We start from the raw sequence: 21559 nt of genomic DNA on the forward strand, positions 1-21559 counted from the left end.
TAGCGCTTATAGAAAACTCCTGTAACCAAAGAGCTCATATTTTCTTCATAATTACCTTTAGGATTCGATAATGGGTTGTCAGTGACTTCGGAGGTAAAACATCGTTTTCTAACCATGTCAACGCAGGCGAGCACGGAATAGCCTAACATGGGAGCCCATCTATTAATCGCATCAGCTCCCGCTCCTTGCCAGAATGTTTTTCGGAAAACCCCTCCTTCACTTATCTCCTCGCCATCCGCCGTTTTACGGCCCTCTTGAAACCAATCTGGCATGTATAGTAATTCTGTCAAACGAGCTTTAATACACCAGCGTTGCTTGGTATTTGATTTTGGTAACTTGAAAGTAAATGATTCCTGATCGGGCCATAAAGTGAACAAAATGTAACACAATGCCCAAAATTTAGGCAGCGTGAAACTGGAATCTGGTATGGGGACCGATGAGGTCATAGTAACTTCTTGTGGCAAATTTAAACAATCCCATCTACCATCGTTCTCGTCGTCGGCTCCTGGTGAAGTGACGCGGAGCCCAACACCTTCCTCGAGTAGGTCAGAGTCACCATAAATTACAGAAGGCGCAAGTTCGCACACGAACCGATCATTCGAATCTTCATGATGTGTGACTTGAACTTTTATTTCGGTTTGTCCAATTTTTAGACGAAATGGGCCACGAACAGCCTCACTCGGGCTTTGCATATTATGGATCAACTGTTTTGCACGGGAGAAGTTGAATGTTGGTGGAGGAAACTGACTAGACACCCCATTGTGTGAATTACCACGTGTTATTGCTCACACGAATCGGTATAGAATGCGGAGATACCAACCGTGTGGCAAACCAAGCTGCAGGACAATTGAATTACTAAAACTGTGCAACTACCCTGGCCCGTTGTCTACCTACCTAACAACAAGGCTCATCTGGCTTCCATTTGGGCAGTGGAGAAAAGAACCCAGTTTGAAAAAATCTCTTTCGCGTGAATTTAATCGTTAGCTCGCGGTGACAGCAAGGTTCTTCATACTGTAGAGTCAGCCTAACTTTTTCACGCACTCGGTCGACATGGCCTCCACTCTGGAGAAGTGACTTGATCAACTCGACATTTTCTTCGTCTTCTTCAGGTTTTGTACTTAGTTCCATAGTTTTATCGTTAATCAAAAACAAGAACTTTTCTGTTAGTGGAATAATGCAAAAAAAAACGTACATGTATAATTGACTGCGTGCCGACCCTCTGGTGCGATTGATCTTGAATATAATTTCTGTTACAGTTGACACTGAACTCATTCCTGTTTGTCCACACAGTAGCAAATGGCTTACCATCCCAATTGCATTCAAAGAAGAAACTCTCTGTTGGTAGTACTAAACTAGGCTGGTCATGCCCTGCAATCCAGTTTGGCGTCAACATAAAAAATGAGATCGTCTCCCCAAACTCTGCAATGTACCTCTCATAGAACGGAACAACCTTTCGAGTTATTTCCCAGGGTAATAAACTCAAATCAGTGATTGTTTGAAAATCCATATAGGAAACCTGTAGCCGTTGTCCGTCCAAGGCTGGTACCCAACCACCCATTATCAAAGGGCCAGCCCCTTGCCAGAACTCTGCCCGAGAAAGAGCGACTGTGGACTGATATTGTTGGAACTCTTTGATGCCAAGCGCTTCAGGCCATGGTCCTGCGATTCGTGACGCCATTAGTGGTAAGAGCCAGTATGGTAGTGTTGCTGACGTTGAAGTATCCAGCGCAATAAACTCTTGTTCAGGCCAGAAGGTAAACAATGTATAGCAAAAACACCAAATATGGTGCAGAGTAAGTGGGTCATCTTCTTTATAAAAGAATGATATAATTGGAATAAAAGGGCGTTTGGGTTGTTGTATTTTGGCTTTGTGACTTTGAGTGGGAGATGTCACCGGGATGTGTGTGCGTACATATACCTCTGCTTGAGGGTGGACAAAGATTGACTTGTCTTTTCCCAAATTAAAAAGTCTTATAGTATAGTGAAGATCATTTGTATTTCCTAGCTTCGTCCGTTCCACTTTTACACGTATTTTCGACAATGATCCAAGAAAGAATGTGTATGAGCCTGGCGCGATTCTCGCGGAAACATGGGGCGCACTAAAACTTATTCCCTTAGTATCAACTATCCTCATTACTGAACTGCATTCACCGTCACTGGTCATCGTAGCAAGATCTAGACAACTTGTGTTTCCTGGATTTAGCGTTTTTACGGTGAATGTATGACTCGATGTTCATATGCGAATTATCTAAATTATTGGTTCGTACCATGAGTAATCAATGACAAGTGCTTCAGGTAGCAGGTAATAAAATGACTAGGTTTCAAAAGATTACGTTACAGATTCATTTTAGTCATATTCACTTTTTCGATTCAAAGCATAGGCAGAGGTACTCTAGGAAAAAATTGATAAAATCGCTCCTGTGGATATACAACTAGTGCTTTACGCTCAAAGTATGAGCCATTTAGCTACAATTAGCACATCCCCTTCTCCCCCGAAAAAACTGGTACGTACCTCATGAAAAAATCCTCCGGACTCGCACAGACATTTGATCAGTGGAATATTGTTGACGTTCGGTGCAACGCCAATTTGTGTCGTATTGGGATCTAGTAAGAACAACATGTGTACAAGCCCAGCCGTAGTAGCAACAGTTAAAAGCCGATTTTGCAAACAGTGCTCGTTAAAGATGATTCGAAACATGACAGAAAGTCCCTCCCTTGTGATAGAATCCGACCGGATACAAGAATCCTTCTCGTTTACTTCCACGTAACAGAAAGGAACTTCATCCAATTCACCAATCAAAGTATAGCGGCAAAGGCTGTTTGAATTCTTGAGATAAATGTACATGTTGTCCAATTTTGCTTTTTCAAACCAATCCTCTTTGAGACGCTTATCAACGCTCCAAGAGCAGAGCCGATTAATGTCGAATGAAGTACGTAAATCAATGAGCCGGTACACCAGAGTCTGCTTGATTTCGGGTAGAAATCTCCGGTATAGTACACTTGTGTCCAACGAAGTGTTGGTATAATCACCTGCAGTTTGCAGGGGTGGCGTTTTGTCGCCCAGAGAACTTGAAAACAGCTGCGCTTGCCAGAAATTGTAAATCGACCGGAACACTCCACCAGTCAACAAAGGAGCCCAGCGGTACTCTTCACTTGCGCCAAACCCTTTCCAAAATTGTTCGCGAAAGAAGTACGTGCATTTGTAGTGTTTAAAGTTCACTTCATCATAGTCATCCGAAGTTGAGCTTGTAAAATACGCGAGTCTTTGCATTTGGGCTTGAATGGCCCTGTTGTGCTGGAAGATACTTTTAGGTATCATTAATGCAAAAGTTAACCGATTAGGCCACATCGTAAATACGATATGGCAAATCACCCAAAGTGTTGTAACAGTTAGCGTGTATTCTGAAGTACAACCTGTCATTATCACGATCGCATCTTGTGGTGCTCCTGAGCATGCGAAGCAGCCACTGCCCTCGTAGGGGAGAGATGGTACTATAACTTGAAGCTCAATTTTTGGATCTAATGTCTCAGAGTCGCCAAATGTAATGTGCGGTTTAATTACGAGAGCCAACCGCTCATACATATAACCTTTGTGCTGGACTTCAAATTCGATTTTACTTCTTCTTCCAGCTGTGAATGAGTATTTACCGGGGGGAATATCGGTAAATTCTGTCATGAGAAGGTTATGCTGAAAAGCGACAAGTACCTGAGACCCTTTTATAATGCGTTTCTACATGACTCACGAATTACAAAGCAGACCATGTGTAACATTTAAAATTACTCTAGCGTGGAGGCGGCACAACAACCTTCAGTTCAGACAGAGTTTGTGTGAAAATGTCTGATGGTAGTAGACAGAAGACTAATTACATCAGGAACTAGGGTGTATGGTCCAAGTGCATTGGATGTTATATTCTGAATTGCTGCGATGGCGGTGTAGATGATAATTGGTTCCACGCGTGCACGATCCAGTACGAGAGCACGTTGTAGGTTAACGGACTTCAGCATAAAGGGACAGAAATTGTCTTGATTTGCGATCCATCCAGCTGCCCTGGGAGCTCATCTTCATCATTCATTACAAACGGAAAGTGGCAGCGCAAAGATGAGTACGGCGAAGAAAAGGCCGGATGCGAATAATAGTCGGGGATCCAGGTTCCTGCAAAAAAAGGTCCACACCCTTGCCAAAATGAAGTGGCATCTACTGAGTACCACCAGAGCGGGTTACTGCCATTGATCGTATACTCTTGGTACGGGCAGTAATTGTCAGAATACTTCCCATCTACGTCGGGTTTAGAACACAGACGCATCCGAACGAGCTGGTTTAGGGTTGGTAATTCAGCGATTGTCTTCGGTAAAACGAAATCAAAGTCTTTTTCACTTGGCCAAACGTTGCATAATATGTAAATCAAAGTCCAAAAATGGGGCAGTTGTAGACCAGCATGGTCACCTAAAATACGGGCAATAGGTCGAGCAAAATGTGAATTGCCACGGTCTTTCTCTCCTGTCACAGTTTTATACGGTAAGTATGCACCGATGACTTCCAGCTCGACGTCGTAAGGCAGCAATGCGGCGTCGCCACTGAGGATTTTGGGCGAAACTGTATGGGCAAGCCTAGGTCTGACTTGGTCCCTGTTGTGTTTGATATCGACTGCAATGCGAGTTGAATCTCCTAGCAGCAGAGGCTATCGCCCTTCCGGCACCTCTGTAGGACGTTCGATCATTTGTTCGTGATGGAGCACTATTGCAACGGTCCGTTTGCCGAGTGGGAATTGTGGAGCCATAATTTTTTTTTATTCAACCTTATACCATGATCTCTTTAGCAAAGTAGCTTTACAAAGCTACAAAGCAGTTCGCATCTACCGGGGCATTCGTAACTGTAGCGCGGAACATCTAGGTCAATGTATTGCTTGAAGAGATCGCCCGCATGCTCCACTTTTTGGGCCATGACACGATCGACCTGCACGTCGACATGTGGAGGCATGACCAATCAGATGCACTCGGCGTCAGGCACCAGGCAGAGTGGACCCTGCATAATCACCATATCGGCCTATCAGACTGTCGGCAAAGGTCCCACAGGGCACAGTTGGAAGAAGCGTTCGCGAGGAATAAACACCAGTGCAGCGCGCTTGTGCGGCAGATCGATGAGCTTTTCGACATGACCGCCGCACATGCACTCGTACTCGACCATTTTGGTGTTGCTTGCACGTGGCTCGCTCACTACACGCATCGTACGAGGATCGAGGAGGAAGAGCAGGTGGATTACGCTCCCCATCCACGACCTCACACGGTGAGGTCCACGGAACTTTTCTTCGCCGACCAAAGCGTGGAAACCGCGGTCATAGTCACCAGCGTCAAAATAGTTTCGCAGCGCATTTTCTTTTGCGTGGTAGATTTCCACATAGCCAAATGGCTCGCCGTCCCATTCACCGATCAGTGCAATCGAGTCACTCGAGGCCTCTTGCTCCGCGAGGTACTTGCGGTGCTCCTCGCGCGGCATGTCCTGGCGCCAGCCAGTGTTGACGCGGTCCGTTGCGTGCCAGCGGTGCAGTAGGTCGACGTCCGTCTCGCTGAGCGAGCTCGCCAGACGGAACGAAAGCGTCTGACCAATCTCGGGAATATAGCGGCGGTAGAGCGGTAGCGTAGCGTGTTGCACGTTCCACAGGCCAAGTTTGGGCGCACGGGCCGGGTGAAGCGTGCCGACAGCAAGGCCGCTCGGCGCCGCGCGGTGCGACTGCGCGAGATGGGGGTAGGTCGCGTCCGAGTCAAGCACGGGCACCCATCCTCCTGCAGGCAACGGCCCAGCGCCCTGCCAGAATGCTGCGCGCGAGACCAGCACCTCGCCGCTCGCGTCAGCATCCACAGACGTCTTGCGCGCCTGTGTGTCTGCCGGGTGCGGCACAGCCAGCCCTGATGCCAGCAAGGGCACGACCCAAGCGCCCGAAGAAGGCGCCGACCTCGTTTGGAGCACAAAGTACTCCTGGTCGGGCCACAGCGTAAAAAAAATGTAGGTCAGTGCCCAGACATTGAGCAGAGAGAGGTCGTTGCCGCCTATCAGCTCGACGTGCGCCATGCGCTTGCTGCGTGCATTGAGCGAGTTATCATTCGGCTCCTGCGAAGGATGAGTGTACGGCGCACAAGGCGGCACGACGTGCATCGCGACATCAGCGGCGATCAGAGCACGTCCGTGCCCCGTTGCGGTCGGCGTGACGATGTGCACCGCCTCGCGGCCCTCTTGCGCTCCGCCATGCTGGACCTTGACTTCCACCAGCGTATCCGCACCGATCAGAAGCTGAAAGGTCTTTTCTGGCACGGCCGTGGGCCATACTGCCTTCTTCGCAAGCCAACCCGACATGGTGGGAGCTACGCCCTGCCACGTGGTAAATGCGGTGCGAGCAAGGGCCCGAGTAATGCGGCAAAAATAGGAGGCCGTGCGTAATCGATGGGAGGGCGCAGCTGGCTCTGTGCCAAGAGTTGTGTCAATCGGACAAAGGCAGTGCGGGCAAGTTCTTCTGCGTACACCATGTCTGAGCGTGTGTACGACCTCATCGGCGTTGGCTTCGGTATGTTGCGCTACTGACGTAGGCCCTGCCAATCTGGCACTGTGCATTGCCCTGCATGAGAGCGAGGAAGCCAAGGTCAAAAATTTTTCCATGTGCTTCCTGGAAAAGCAGCCGCAATTCGCATGGTATGTCCCCGGTCTAACGCAGGCACCCCTCTCTGCTGCTTCCTGGCGCGCAGCTCCAAGTGTCCCCGATCAAGGACCTGGCGACGATGCGCGACCCCACGTCTGCCTACACGTTCCTCAACTTTTTGCACACCGAGGGCCGTCTTGCGCAGTACATCAACCGCGAAGAAAAGGTGCCGAGCCGCCGTGAGTGGAGCGCGTACCTGGCGTGGGCTGCGCAGCGGATGCAGTCCTATGCCCACTACGGCCGCACAGTCACCGACATTCAGCCCGTGGAGCGCGACGGAAAGGTGGTCTATTTGCGCGTCCTCGCAAAGAACACGATTACGGGCGAGACCGAGACGCTGAACGCGCGCAATGTTACGACGGCTGTCGGTGGCTCGGCCAACGTCCCCCCCGTCTTCCAGTCGATGTACAAGTGGCCGCCGAGCGACCCCGAGAACGTGTCGCGCGTGGTGCACGCATCCACTTTTCTTCCTCAAATGGCGCGCCTGGACAAAGTGCTCCAGCGCCGCGATGTCGACACGGCTGCCCCCCGTCTCCGCCTTGCGGTGGTTGGTGGCGGCCAGTCGTCTGCCGAGATGGTGTGCTACCTGCGCGACCGTTTCCCCGACGCCGACCTTGACATGATTGTGCGTGCGTCGGCGCTGGTGCCGTCCGACGACTCGCCGTTTGTGAACAGTGCCGCATTCGACCCCTCGAGCGTGTCGACGTTCTGGGAGAGCACCGCACGCGCGCGCCGCGCGCAGCTCGACGAGTTTAAGCGCACCAACTACTCGGTCGTGCGCAGCGACCTGCTTTCGCAAGTGTATGAGCTGGTCTATGACCAGGAAATCGACTACCGGGACCCCTACATGCCTGAAAAAGGCGTTGTCCGTGTCATGGCGAGCACGGCGCTGGACAGTGCTGAGTCGCTCCCCGACGGCCGCATTCGCATTTCTACGTCGACCACCGCCGGCGACTCTGTCAAGCGCTCGGACGTGTACGACGCTGTTTTTCTTGGCACGGGCTTTCAACGGGCTGCTAGTACGCTCCCTTTTGTTCGTACGCTTTCTTCTCATTTCCCTATGCTTTCTGCTGAGGGTGTGCTTGCCCTTCGCGAGCGTGAGATGCGCGAAGACGCCGAGATTGCCAGCGCCGCCGATCCCGACGTGGCTCGCGCGGCCGCACGCGGTATCACGCGCGACTACCGCCTTGTCCCCTCGGACCCTCCGCGCTGGCGTCACGACATGTCGGCTGCGACCGTGCACCCCGCTGTCCTCGAGCGCATCCCCCAGAGCCGTGTCGGGCGCGAGGGCAGCCGCGAGAGCAGCGTCGCGTCCGCACGCCGCGGCGACTCGGGCTACAACTCTGGCACGCCCAGCACGCCGTGCACGCCGTGCACGGAGCGTCACGAGGTGCCCGAGCGCCCCACGACGCCCGCCAACGTCTATGTGTTTGGCTGCAACGAATACACGCACGGCCTTTCGGACAGCCTCATGTCGATGGTCGCGCACCGCGCCGGCGTGGTTAGCGCCTCGCTGCTGTCGGCCACCCCGATCGCAAACCGGCCGCTGAAGCCCCTCTAAAACGACATGCGCACCGCGCACCGCACCTTGTGCCTGAATCCTTTATCAGATAGCCTTCCACGTGACATCGATCGTGGCTTGCATGCTTGTCGATCGATGGGCGTGCATGGGCTGCTGTACATCTACTTTTTCCGCACGCTGGGCGGGGAAATATGGAAAGGACGCCGCACGTCCTGGGCGGTGAAGTCGACATGGAGCGCATCACTGTAGCACGTTTTGAGGATCCGTAGGAATCGCTCCGTCTCTTTTACGTACGCGTCCTCACTGGCGCGCCACACCTGTGCAAGCACCTCGGCGATCTCGTCGCGCTCGAGCGGCGCCGAGACGGCACTCTGGCCCGTGCTGTCGTCTTCCTCGCAAAAGTGCTTCTGAACACGCTTCGAAAGCGCCTCGACGGCTTTGCGCATATCTTTGGCAGTGTACTCACGCACGAGTTTCTTCGCAGCAGACTTCGAGTAGGCGCTGTGCAGCGTGACTTCGTTCGCAGGCGTCGTCTGCAGCAGTGCGTCGATGCCGGTGCAAAAGTCGGTCATTTTTCCGAGCGAGCGGCGCAGCACGCTCTGCACGTAGCCGGTCAGCGCGTGCGTGTAGATCGCCTGCGCCTGCTCGCGCACATGCGCCAGGGCCGCGTTCGGCGGCGTGCCGGGCTTGACACGCGTCTGGACGTGGTGCATATTTTCAATCAGAATCACATAGTGGTTCAGCTGGCCCTTGTCCTCGTCCATGCCCGCGACGCCCATGTTCGAGATGGACTGCAGCATTGAGAACATGCTGCGGCTGATGCGCTCGTACGCCTCGTTGACCGTACTGCGCACAGCCAGGTCATCGGCATCGACCAGCTGCGTCTCGATGCGGCGCACCAGCGCTGGGAAGGCGCGCACAAAGTGCACAATACCCTTGCGTTTCTTGACCGAGAGCTTCGTCTGCTCGATCGCGCGGATTTGCTCGTCGACAAGCCGGCTAAACTCGGTGTGCATGCGCGTAAGGACCTTGCCGAGGGCATGCTCAAAGAACTCGCCGCTGGGGCGCGACGCCGACTCGCGCACCACGCGCTCCGTCTCGGCAAGGAGACCGACGAGGTTCACACGGTCCGACGCGCCGACACTCGTGACAAAGCTGTCGAGCTCCGGTGTGATGGAGCCAAAGACCTGCTCAAGCGCCGAGCGCATATCGCCTCCGGCACTCACCGAGGCAATTGGCGTCGTGACCGCGGCGCGGTGGCGGAAGTACGGCTCGAGGTCCATGTAGTCCGCGAATGTGACGTTGGTATCGTTGATGTGCAGCAGGTCCGAGAGGAACGCCTGCTCGTCCTGCACACGTGCCACGAGCGCGGCAAAGACGCGCTGCAGCGCTTCCCACGGGAGGACTTCCGTGCCGCGGTTGGGGCCGAGCATGCTGTGCTCGCGCTGCAGGCCCCCCTTTTTGAGGCGCGCGCTGTCGCCCAACTGCTGGCGCCACGCGGCAAAGACGCGCTGCAGCTCTACTTGGTAGCAGTGCGCGGCAATGCGCAGGTACGCCGCAGCGAGCTGCTCAAAGAGTGCCGGCGACGTCTCTTTCATGTAGAGCATCAGACCACAGTACTTGCCGGCAGCCTGCTCCATACCCGCGTGCGTCGGCAGCGTCGCATTCGGTGCCGAGGTCTGTCGGAGTGCATTTGCGTCCGACAGCAGCGCGTTGCCTTCGGACTCGAATACGCCAGCAACGCCTTGCAGCAGGCGGCTGCTGAAGCGGTTTGCAATCGCCTCGTACTGCTGCAGACGCTCGGTCATGGCCGCAATCTCGGTGCCGGCCGTGCGGCTCTGCGTATCTGGGCGCGTCTGCAGAATGCTCTTGTAGAGTGTCGTGGCAGCTGACTCGAGCTGAGGGACGTCCGACGCGGATTCAATGTCGGCCGTCGCAAGCTTGCGCACCGCATCGCTGTCGACGTTGACAGTCGACAGCATCACCTCGATCTCTTGCAAGAGTACGCGCTGGTTCGACGTCTGGACCTGTAGACCGCGGTTCTGCCCTTCGATATACGCAATGTCTTCGGCGCGCGCATTCAACTGGCGCTTGTAGCCAGCTATGCTGCCGTCGAGCTGGTACAGGTAGTTGAGCGCGTCGTCCATGTGCTGCAGCACTTGGTTTACTCGATCGTCCGACTCGATCATGGCGTGGATATTAGACGACTCGAGCGCCGCAAGCTCTTCAAGTAGGCGTGCCTCAATCACATCGGCCGTGCCGACGTTGCGGCGCGTACCGTGCACATCGAGCGAAAGACTGCCGCCTTTCCACTCGAAGCCTTCGAGCATCTCTTCGACATGAGTGAGCGTATCGTGTTCTTTTCCGCCGGCACGGCGCGCAGCAGCCGTCTCGGCTGCGCTCGGCGCAAAGGCGGCAGGCGGGCGAGTAAGTCCACCCCGCCGCGACGCACGGCGTGCAAGCGGATCACGCAAGGCAAGCGGATCGTGCACCGAGTCGGACGGCGTCCGCGACTCGTCGCGCAGCGCTTCCAGCGCAGGGTCGGCTTTGCGCTCATACGCACTGGGCTGCGGCGCAGGCGACGAGCGCAGGGGGGGTGTGGGCTGCGCGTCCGGCACGGCACGCGGCGCGACAGAGGCCAACTGGGCCGGCACAGCCGGCTGAGGCGACGTGGATCCCGAGCGAGGCTGCACTGGGGGTGCAAGGCCAGCGAGCGGAGCGGAAATCGGCTGAGGCGACGCAACATGGTGCGACGCAAGCGCCGGCGTCACCGGGGCCTGCACCTGACCCAGCGCTGGGCTGCCTGCGTGGGCCAATGCTGGGGATGCGCCGCGCACGGGCGGCACAGCTGGCGCGAGCTGCGCAGGCGACGCGGCCTGCGGCTGCACGTCCTCTTCCATGCTCCAGCCCGTGCATATCGGCAGGCGTCCCTGAATCGCCTGAAAGGCGCGTGCGACGGACCCCAGGAACTCGGTAGGGTCCTGCGTCTTGTCCGCTTGCCATCGGTACGACCTCGCAAGTGCCACCGTGACGTACGAATCAGGATGCAGTATGAGCTCGCGCAGCCCAGCGAGGTCCCACTCCTTTCCGATACTAAACGAACCGTTGGCGTTGCGCTTCGCCTTGTACAGTGTTGCTCCGCGCTGATCGGGCGTCTGCGCGAGGAGGATATAGCGCGTTTTGTGCTGCGAGCTCGGCGCACCTTCGTCCGCGAACTCGTACACCTTTAGGTGCGAGACGTACGCGCATCGCGAGCCACGGCTTTGCAGCGCCGCCGCAAACTGCTCGCGGAACGTCGCGCTGGCCATGGCGGGAGGCACGTTGATTAGTCAGCTACAACCCGAATGCTCTGGCCGTGGTTGACCAGGGCAAAGGCGGGGGTACTATCGGGTCCATCGGGCACACCTTGGTACGCGCGCACAAACGCGACGCGGCGCTGCGCGCAGGCCGTCTCGAGGCGGAAGATGGTCTCGGTGATCTCGGCAGGCCCCTCGACAAAGGTCCCCCAGTGGATCGCGAGGCAGACTGGGCGGTGGCGCGGCGGGCGGCCGTTGCTCCGTCCCTGCGTCTGCATGATCTGGAGAATGGCGACCGCGTCCGAGGCGCTCATATGATTCGCGCCAGTTAGTCCGTCAGACAGGCGGGGAATCGGGCTGATCCAGTCGGGAAGTAGATCGAAGCTCTTGAGGAACGCGTACGTCGCGCCGACCGACACTGGGAGCATGAGCATGTCGGGCGCGCCGAGCTTGGCCGCAATTTCCGCAAACGCGGGGCATGCAGGGTATACAGTTGCCTTGTCCTCGCTGCGGCGGCGGCGAAAGGGCGAGATGTCGCGCGCGCTCGACTCGGACAGGGTCCGAACCTTTGCGATGTGGGGTATCTTGTGCTTTTCCAGGAACGGAATGCCTTTGAGCGAGTCGCTCGACAGGCGGGGGCGCATGTCGGTAGGCGACGGCGTGCTGGTCGCGAGCGGCGACTCGACCTGCGTGGGGGTCGACACGGCGCTCTCGTCGGCGCTTCCAACGTCGCCTTTCTCGTCCATCGCCTCGGGGCTCTCGCAGCACTCGTCCGTTCCCACGCGGAATCGAAAGCCCGAGTCGCCGCCGAAAAAGACACGGTACACGTCCTCGGGGTCGCGTGCGCTGGTGTGCTCGAGCATCCAACTCGACCAAAGCGTATGCCCAGCGTCGGACGTCGTGCGCCCCGAGCCGTGCTGCGCCGGCGTGCACACGATGCGCAGGGAGCCACTTCCCCCGGCCTCGACCGTCGCCTCGTCCCACCAGTCGAGCTCGGTGACGGAGTCGGGCGCAATGTCCACCGTCTCGTGGATGAACCAGGCCTTGTTGCCGAGGGGCACGACAAAGTGCACATTCGTCCCGAATCGCTCCCACAGCGAGACGATCGTGTGGTAGTCGAGGTGGTCGTAGTGGTTGTGCGAGATGACCACGATATCAATCTCTGGCAAATCCGCAACCGTGCATGGTGCGGGGAAGAAGCGCAACGGGCCGACGAGCTGCGACGGCGAGCACCGCGCCGAAAAGATAGGGTCAAATAGGACAGTGAGCGGACGCCCATCGCCCGACAGCGAAGGCAGCTGGAGCAGCGCGCCAGCATGCCCCAGCCACGTCGCCTTTGCGCGCTCCTTGTCAAAACCAAAGTCGGGCTTTTGCACCTGCAGCGGCAGCGCGTTTTTGCGCTCGGCCTGCGACTTGAGGTCCGGCGACTCGGACCGCGGCGAAAACACACCACGCACGGCCGCCGTCAGGTTGGGGCGCACATTGTGCGCATCCGTGCCGGGGCGCTCGCCCCACTCGAGGCCCTGCACGACCTCGTACGGAGACGGCTTGTGCCAGCTGTCCCATGGGTTCTGGAAACCGACGCGCTCCGGGCCGCGGAACTGCTCCGTAGACATCAGGTGGTGCGCAGGCGGCTCGGCATGCACCTGCACATGGGGCACCACACGTAGCGTCGGCATGGTGATGGACGCTGACAAATGCACGTGCCCATCATGATCCATGGCCTTGTTGGGGACGCGCGCGCCTTGCTGGTGCGCGCACAGACGCCCAAGATCGGCGTGCTGTTTGTGCCAGGCAACCCTGGCCTCTCGACGTACTATGCGAGCTTCCTCGAAACACTGTGCCACGAAAAGGAGCTCGCGGGCACGGTGACCGCCCTGTGTGTCTCGTCGCTGGGGCACGATGTCGCCGAGGACGCGGCGGGCGGCACGAAAGGAGGCGCACGTACGCTCTTTGACGCCGAAATCGACGAAAGTCCGGTGCCGCCCACCGGCCGCGTCTCGCTCTTGGGCTACGAGCGCCCCTACTATACGCTGCAGGATCAGATCAAGGCACAGGGGCACGCACTACGCACGCTGCAGGCCATGCTCCCGCCCGGCGCGCCAGTATTTGTCTTTGGCCACAGTGTCGGCGCGTATATTGCACTGCAGCTCCTGCAGACGAATCCGGCCATACACGGCGTCTATCTCCTCTTCCCGACGGTGAGCTACATTGCGCGTGCGCCGCGTGCACGCTCGCTCGTCGTTCCCCTGACGCGCGTCGGCATGTTTTTCCTGCACTACCTCACGATGCTCCTTGCGATGCTTCCGTTTGCGTGGGTCGCCAACATTGTCGCGTTCGTCACACGCATGGGCCAGCAGCCTGCACACACCACTGCCTCGTTCGTCGTCGGCCCCGGCGCGGCGTTCAACGCGCTCGGCATGGCCGGCGACGAGATGCGCACGATCACGGCCATTCCTCCTACACTCCTCGACTATATCGACAAGCACAACACGATCGTGCGTGCCTACTGGGGCGCCGGCGACTCGGTACGTAGCCGTGCTCACACAGGATACCTGGGCGCCGTCCTGGCACCGCCGCCACGCCGAGCAGTCGTTCGGCCTGGACACGAGCGCACTCGCACGCCGCTCGTCGACCGTCTGCGAGCTGGGAATGCCGCACGCATTTTGCCTACGTACGTCGCGCGCCTGACCCAGGTCACAACGAGCCGCTCGCACGGATCCTTTCCGCGTGGCTCGCGAAAGATAGTGGAGGTTCGTAGCGACGATGACCGACGTCTTGCCGACGCTCGCGCGCGAATGGGCGTCGCTCGGCGCGTCGAATGCGCCCAAGACGGTGGTCCCGCGCGACTCGCCGCGTATCGCCGCAGCGCTCAACACGTTTGCGTCGTACGTAAACGCGGAAAAGCAGGTGTACATTAGCGTACGTCAGACGTGCTGACCCAGGCACAAGCGAGTGGGCGCCGGATCAATGTGTTCCTCGGGCGCAGCCAGCTGATGCAGTGCCTGTCGTTTGATGATGTTCCGGGCAGTGCGGGACGTTTGCACACCGCAACAGTGAGCAGCATCGCCCTCGGCACGGAGCGGGCCGACTCGGATACGATCCTGGTACGTGTTTGGCCTGACGCAGCTCGCCGCGTCATTTGCAGGCGTCATTGCCATTTGGCGCCTCGATGCGCTGAATATCGGCAAGTTTCAGCAGGTGCCGACCTATGCGCGGTGGCGCCTCGACGGGACGCTACCGCTTCCCGGCGAGTACGTCACGGCGCTCGGCGTGCACTGGGGCCGCCTCGCGATCGGCACGGACAAGGCGGTGTCGGTGTGGCAGCGCAGCACGCGCCCAGGCTCGCAGTGGCGCCGCACATGGCGCAAGAGGTACGTCGCTTATCTTATGTAGTGCTCCGCGCACCATTCTCTGCGTACGGTGGTCGCCCGACGGCATGTACCTCGCTGCAGTGCCGCTGTACGACAAGCGCGTGCTTGTGTGGCACACGCTCGAGCAGGACATGAGTACACTCGCTCTTGTCGCCCAGCTGTCGCACACGCGCGTCGTCCACGCGCTCGACTGGCGCCAAGCACGCGCCGAGGCCGAGCCGCGTGCCGTGCTGGTCGTGACGACGGCGAATAGCGCAGCATGCATCTACGCCCCGGTCGTCGACGAGCCGTTCGTCCTGCGGCAGTGGGCCGCAGTCGATGCAACGGTTGATCTCGGAACGGAAACGACTTCCGACGTGGTCGCACTGATGTACTGCGATGCGTATCGCCTCGCGACTGCGCTCCAGCACGACATGGACCAGCTGGCATACGTCGAGCAGCACGCCAATATTCATGGGCACCAGGTCGAGAGCCAGCAGTTGCGGCTTGCACAGCTGCAGCAGCTCATGGCCCATGCGCCCGACCTCTTTTTTGCGCTGCTTGCCGACGGATCGATCGCAGTGTACGCGCTGATGAACCTCGAAAGCAGCTCGCCTGCGCTCCTCAACACGTACATCATGCTGCGCCTTCCGGCGGGAGTCGCCGTAGAGTCGTCGCCTGCGCCGCTGCTCTTGCAGTTTGTCCCGCTCGCATACGCTGGTGTGCCGGAAGGAGGCGGCGTCGTGCCGACGGCCATCATCCACGCACAGTCGGCAAACGGTATGCGCGGCACCGCCGCTGTATCGCTCGCGCTCCTCTTTGACGGCGACCAGCGCGGCATCTTTGTACAGGATACGCTTGTCGCCAACGAGCGCGACGTGGCGCGCATGCCGTCGACGTCGGCGCCGATGCGCTTCCTGCGCGCGGAGCACAAGACGGACATTGTCGCCCTCGATGTGACTCACTCGCACCGCGGCATCCTTTCCCTGTCACAGGACGGTGTGCTCATCGGCTGGCACCTTGCCGAAAACGGGCACGGCTCGCTTCTGTCGGAGCACCGCGTGCGTCTGAGGGGCGCGTCGAAAGCGTGCGTCCTTGGGACAGACGCGCAGGTCGCGGCGCTTGTTCATGGGCGCCTGACGCTCGTCGTCACGGATCCAACGCAGGCGGCTGGCGGAAGCAGCGCGCTAGTCACCGCCGACATGGCCGTCGAGGCGCATGATCTGCCGAGCGGCTTGGCCGAGTCCGAGGCACTTGTCCTTGACAGCGCATGCATGGGCGACGCGTTTCTCTTAGCCGTCTGCTCGACCTCCGGCACGGTCGCGACGTGGAAAGTGGCTGCGCACGGCAAGGCGTACCACATCAGCAGCCCTGCGCTCGCATCGCTGGATAGCATCGAGCCGCTCGGCAGGGTACGTGTTGCGACCATGGTCGAGTCGATGGTGCTAGCCGACGGCACGTTTCATTCACTGTGCACCGTCGACGAGCACGGCACACTCGACGTGTGGGCCTACAAAGACAAGTGGCACAGCCGCGAGCGCACCAAGACGGCATGGCCCGACGTGCGCATGATGTGCGGCAGCCATGCCGGCCACCTTGCGCTCATTGCATGGACGCGGAAAGGATGGCACGTCTCGATTTGGGACATGTCCCTCGCTCCCTTCTGCCACCCGTGCGTGCAGGCGATGCACATCGGCGGTGACGTGTCGCATGTGCCTGCCGCCGCATGGAGCACGGAGCACAAGCCGATGCTCGCGGTTGGGTCGCAGGCCGTCGTCCGGGTCTGGGCACAAAAGACGGAGCAGAGTTTGCTTGGGCCTGTTCCCCCGGTATGGGGCGCAATTGCCGAGGTCGATATTGGCGCCATTGGCTCTGGCACCGTGTCGCAAGTGCAGTGGCTTGCAGGCTCGCGCCTGCTCATTGCGTCGTCGTGCCAGTTGTTCCTGTACGCTGCAGGCGGCGACAAAGAGGCGCCTGCGTCGCTCCCTGCGCTGTGCGCCGCGAGTGCAGCGCTTTTGCCGCTGTACCACCCCCGCAATGTGCAGTATGCGTTGCAAATGCGTATGCTCGATGGTGTCTATGCCATCTTTGCGGAGCTGCGCCGCGCTATGAGCTCATCGCTGTACGACGCAAAACAATCCGCCGACATCCACGTCCCTTGGGAAGTGCTCACGCGCCGTGCCAAGACGGAAGAGCGCACCGAGAGGGATACCGAGCTGCTTGCTGCGCTCGTCGAGGACCTGCAGCAGCGCCCGGCGCCCGGCCTCGCACCGGAAGTCACCGCGTCGCTGTGCGACGTGATCGAGTCGGCGCGTGCGACGCTGGCCGAGCCAGTCGACGAGGCGGGCCGCCTGTTTCTCACGTACCTCTACCCTGCGTGCGCGCTCCACGAGCCGAGCCAAGCGACGCCGGCGCTGCCCAGCGGTGCCCTTCTGTACTGGGGCCACCAAAGTGCCCACCAAGAGATCCTGGTGGGCCGTGTACATACAGCGTGTCCCCGCCTTGCATGGCCGCAGCTCTGTGCGTCTGGCGTGTTTGCCTGGGCGCGCGACCGCGCGACGCTTGTGCCTTTGATGGAGCAGGCGGCGCGGGTCGCCTATACGGCCGGCGACGACGTCGACCCCGTGCAGTGCACGCTCTTTTACCTTGCGATGCGCCGCGAAAACACGGTGCGCTCCTTGTGGCGCCGTGCCATCGGGCATCCTGACCAAGGCAAGATGACGCGGTTCCTTGCGAACGACTTTTCCATCGAGCGCTGGCGCGTCGCCGCGCAAAAGAATGCATTTGCGCTGATCAGCCAGCGCCGCTTTGACTTTGCCGCGGCCTTTTTCCTGCTGGGCGATGCGCTGCAGGACGCGGTGAATGTGTGTGTGCGCAATATGCACAACATCCCCCTCGCCATTGCTATTGCGCGTGTCTATGAAGAGGAGGACTGCGGGCCGGTGTTTGAGCGGCTGCTGCGCAACACGATCGTGCCGCTGGCCGTGACGTCAGGCGACCGCTGGCTTGGGTGCTGGGCGCTGAGTGTGCTGGGCGACTATGGCGCCGTCTTGCGCATGCTCCATGTACGTCGATCTACTTATGCAGCTTCCTATGCGCGCCTTTGCTGACCGGGAAAAGGACCTCGATGCCGACTTTGAAGAGGGTGTCGGGAACGATATCCAGGACCCCGCGCTGGTCCTTGCGCTGGAGCAGGCCAAGACGCAGTTGTGGTTTGCTACGAACGAGTCGGAGCTTCCCCCTGCGTCCGAGTCGGCGTTGATACGCTTCGCTGCCGAGCGGTGGCAGGCGATGGGTACGTTGTGTGACTTATGCAGGTTGCGACTACATCGGTCTCGGCACGCTCGCGGCGTGGTCGTTTGCGCGCGACATTGCCCCTGCGGCACCCCCGCCCGAGCAGCCGACGAAAAAGATTGCGTCGCTGCTCGCCCCCGAGCGCGCCCCTCCCTCGTCGCAGGGCGCGGCAGAGTTCGACCTCGGGGCGTTTGGATTCTAGCGCACAGGCCACCGATGCGATCAGGCCACATAGGCAGAAATGGAAATATATTTCGGGGGGCTCGGAACCACGATTGGCTCCTATTTCCATGATGAGTGCTCGTCTGCTGTGCCGTACTGCGCGTCCCCTCCTTCGCACGCCGTGTGCTGTGCGCTTCCAGAGCGTCTGGGCTGGTGTGCCCGCCGGTCCGCCCGACCCGATTCTGGGTGTGACTGAGGCCTTCAAGAAGGACACGGACCCGCGCAAGATTAACCTGGGTGTCGGTGCCTACCGTGACGGCAACGGCAAGCCGTACGTCCTCCCCTCGGTGCGCGAGGCGGAGACGCAGATCGTCTCCGAGAAACTCGACAAGGAGTACCTCCCCATCACTGGTCTGGCCAAGTTTGATGCGCTCGCTGCGAAGCTGGCCTACGGCAAGGACTCGCTTCCCCTGAACGAGGGCCGCATCGCTACGACGCAGACTATCTCGGGTACCGGTGCGCTGCGTGTCGGTGGTGAGTTCCTCGCGCGCCACTACCCCGGTGCCAAGGCGATCTACGTGCCGACGCCGACGTGGGGTAACCACATCCCCATCTTTAAGAACTCGGGTCTCGAGGTGAAGCACTACGCCTACTACGACAAGAACACGGTCGCGCTCGACTTTGACGGCCTGATCCGCGACCTGCAGGGTGCGCCGAACAAGAGCATCATCCTCCTGCACGCCTGCGCCCACAACCCCACCGGTGTCGACCCGACGCAGGAGCAGTGGCGCCAGATTGCCGACGTCGTCAAGGAGAAGGAGCACTTCCCCTTCTTTGACATGGCCTACCAGGGCTTTGCCAGCGGCGACACGGACCGCGACGCGTTCGCCGTGCGCCACTTTATCGAGCAGGGCCTCGAGATTGCTCTGTCGCAGAGCTTTGCCAAGAACATGGGCATGTACGGTGAGCGTACCGGTCTCTTTTCGCTCGTCACCGGCTCCGCCGAGGAGAAGGCGCGCGTCGAGAGCCAGCTCAAGATCACCGTGCGCCCGATGATCTCGAACCCGCCCCTGCACGGCGCGCGCATCGCCGCACAGATCCTCGGCGACGAGGCTCTCTACGGCCAGTGGCTCGACGAGGTCAAGGGTATGGCTGACCGCATCAACGGCATGCGCGCCACGCTCAAGAGCCTCCTGGTCGACGAGTTCGGCTCGAAGCGCAACTGGGACCACATCACCAACCAGATTGGCATGTTTGCGTTCCTCGGCATCTCGCCCGAACAGGTCGAGCAGCTGAAGAACGAGCACCACATCTACCTCACCAAGGACGGCCGTATCTCGGTCGCGGGCATCACGGAGCACAACGTGAGGCACCTCGCCGAGTCGCTCGCCAAGGTGACTGCGTAGAAAATAGCTAGTCTGCATTGCGAAGACGCGGGGGTATGCGAGGGATATCCAGCATCGAAAAACTGCATAAGGAGCGGGACGTACATGCTCTGCTCGGTGGGCGTGTCGAGCGGTGCGGGATCGTCGATGCGCGTCAGGCCCGTGGCGGCAAACTGGTGAGAAGAACGACGTACCACGTAGCCTTTCGCACGGGCGGCACGGCGCAGATCGCGCTCGTACAGCACGCTTCCGGTCCAGCCGAGGAGCGCTGCACCGTACTGCGCGCGGGGCGCAAAGACAATGTCGACGCGGCGGTGCACAGACGTGGGCGTGCAGCGGTAGACGAGCTGCGCGACGTCCACACCGTGTTCTTCGAGCTGCTTGTCGGTATGTGCCCGCCGCGCAACAGAGACGGTGTGTGTGACATGGCCGGATGCACGCAGGTGCTCGACGAGCATGCGCAGCGCTGTGCCGGGCGACATGGTATCCGTTGGCCCGTGCGTCACGACCAGGTCAACGTCGCCGGAAGAAGCGGCACCGCGCCGGTAGCTCCCGGCGATCGCACCGACCGCATGCGGAAGAATGGTGCGCAGCTCGTGCATGATCTGGTGAGCGACTGTACGTACTTTGCTTGCAATGTCCTCGACTTCAGCTCGGGGAATGCGCTGCTCCAAGTCGGGGAGCAGCGCAAGGCTCTCGGCGACGCCGAGGTGCGTGGACAGCTCGGTAGACTTGTGGCGCGTGAGATCCTCGAGCGTACGGCAGCCTTCGTTGTACGCGCGCTCGGCGGTGCGTGGGCCAATGCTGTAGAGAGTCGTAAAGCTGAGCATCGTCTGCACAGCGGCGTCCGCGCGGATTGTATCGGCTTCGGCAATCTTGCCAAGCTGGTAAAACTGGCGAATGACGGTCGCCATCTTGCTTCCGATACCCTTGATTGTCGAGAGTGTCTCGTAGGGCACCGAGGCAAGGGCATAGGGCAGGGCCTTGACGGCGGCCGCTGCGCGCATGTAAGCCATCTCGCTGTACATGTCGGTCGTCAGCCGGCGGTGCCTCCGCAGGAGCTGCAGCTCGTCTACCAAGGGCTGGTTGTGTATACTCTGCAGGGGCGTAGGGCGGTAGAGGGCAGACTCGGTATTTTGCCACGCTGGCGCATTGCGCCATGCCTCGGCGTCTGTGGCCTCGTCGGGCGGATCGGCGACGCCGTCTTTGGTAGGCAAGTCGGCCTGCGGAAGCGTAAATCGGCTTGCAGGGGAATCCTCAGTGCTCGACTCTTCAAGTGAGTCGTGCGACGTGTCGGTCTCGGTATCCGAGTCGGTGGGGCTGGGACCTCTTTGGGCCTTGCTCGGGGGTCCCTCTTGCTCTTTCTTGGTCGCCTCTGTCGTTTCACTTGCATCAGTTCCGTCATTTACATTGTCATCTCCATCACCTCGCCCCCTCTTTCCTAAATCCACGCCTGGATAGACCACAAACTTGGCCATGTCTACACATACGCCCTCGTTCGCGCATGCCTCGAGCCATGCCACATTTACAATCGGTTTCGAGGTCTTGTGAGCAGTAGTACGTACTCGCTCAATTTCGGACGTGTGCCGCTCGATCCGCCGTGGCGCACGCATGCCAGTGAGCAGGATATTCGCATCGTCGCGTACGTCACACACGACTGCGCCAAGCCCGGCCGCCTCGAGTTCCACCGCCTGCACCTCTTCCGCGCCCAGCATCTGTGGCATCACATACACCCCTGCATAAGCCGCTCTACGTACGCGATGCATGGCTCAGCACGCGGCTCGGCGGCCGTGCGGCTCGCTGCCGCTGCCCAAACACGTCGCGCTCCATCTGTGGAGAACGCTCCTTTGACCTCCAC

General features: G+C 59.1%; 7 protein-coding genes across 7 annotated transcripts; 3 read left to right on the plus strand and 4 right to left on the minus strand.

Moving 5' to 3' along the window:
• Positions 1 to 5047: 5047 nt before the first annotated feature.
• Positions 5048 to 6349, minus strand: MJAP1_000377 (uncharacterized protein; the record flags this gene model as incomplete). The annotated part of the gene is made up of 1 exon (XM_060264347.1): positions 5048 to 6349. One exon carries the CDS (start codon positions 6347 to 6349, stop codon positions 5048 to 5050), a length of 1302 nt encoding a protein of 433 aa, XP_060120330.1.
• Positions 6350 to 6517: 168 nt separating this feature from the next.
• On the plus strand, positions 6518 to 8250 carry MJAP1_000378 (taxifolin 8-monooxygenase; the record flags this gene model as incomplete). The annotated part of the gene is made up of 3 exons (XM_060264348.1): positions 6518 to 6557; positions 6580 to 6682; positions 6705 to 8250. The coding sequence occupies 3 exons, from the start codon at positions 6518 to 6520 to the stop codon at positions 8248 to 8250; spliced, it is 1689 nt and encodes a 562-aa protein (XP_060120331.1).
• Positions 8251 to 8372: 122 nt separating this feature from the next.
• On the minus strand, positions 8373 to 11519 carry MJAP1_000379 (uncharacterized protein; the record flags this gene model as incomplete). Its single annotated transcript, XM_060264349.1, has 1 exon — positions 8373 to 11519. One exon carries the CDS (start codon positions 11517 to 11519, stop codon positions 8373 to 8375), a length of 3147 nt encoding a protein of 1048 aa, XP_060120332.1.
• A 17-nt stretch (positions 11520 to 11536) lies between these two features.
• Positions 11537 to 13186, minus strand: MJAP1_000380 (uncharacterized protein; the record flags this gene model as incomplete). The annotated part of the gene is made up of 1 exon (XM_060264350.1): positions 11537 to 13186. The coding sequence occupies one exon, from the start codon at positions 13184 to 13186 to the stop codon at positions 11537 to 11539; it is 1650 nt and encodes a 549-aa protein (XP_060120333.1).
• Positions 13187 to 13219: 33 nt separating this feature from the next.
• Positions 13220 to 18356, plus strand: RAV1 (regulator of (H+)-ATPase in vacuolar membrane; the record flags this gene model as incomplete). Its single annotated transcript, XM_060264351.1, has 9 exons — positions 13220 to 14035; positions 14058 to 14181; positions 14204 to 14237; positions 14261 to 14429; positions 14453 to 14614; positions 14637 to 14881; positions 14904 to 17925; positions 17948 to 18155; positions 18178 to 18356. 9 exons carry the CDS (start codon positions 13220 to 13222, stop codon positions 18354 to 18356), a joined length of 4959 nt encoding a protein of 1652 aa, XP_060120334.1.
• A 91-nt stretch (positions 18357 to 18447) lies between these two features.
• On the plus strand, positions 18448 to 19722 carry AAT1 (aspartate transaminase; the record flags this gene model as incomplete). The annotated part of the gene is made up of 1 exon (XM_060264352.1): positions 18448 to 19722. One exon carries the CDS (start codon positions 18448 to 18450, stop codon positions 19720 to 19722), a length of 1275 nt encoding a protein of 424 aa, XP_060120335.1.
• A 7-nt stretch (positions 19723 to 19729) lies between these two features.
• MJAP1_000383 (DNA-directed DNA polymerase) lies at positions 19730 to 21531 on the minus strand (the record flags this gene model as incomplete). The annotated part of the gene is made up of 5 exons (XM_060264353.1): positions 19730 to 19784; positions 19807 to 21087; positions 21111 to 21127; positions 21165 to 21436; positions 21459 to 21531. 5 exons carry the CDS (start codon positions 21529 to 21531, stop codon positions 19730 to 19732), a joined length of 1698 nt encoding a protein of 565 aa, XP_060120336.1.
• Positions 21532 to 21559: the final 28 nt, after the last annotated feature.

Source organism: Malassezia japonica, chromosome 1 (assembly GCF_029542785.1).
Source record: "Malassezia japonica chromosome 1, complete sequence".
NCBI lineage: Eukaryota > Fungi > Basidiomycota > Malasseziomycetes > Malasseziales > Malasseziaceae > Malassezia > Malassezia japonica.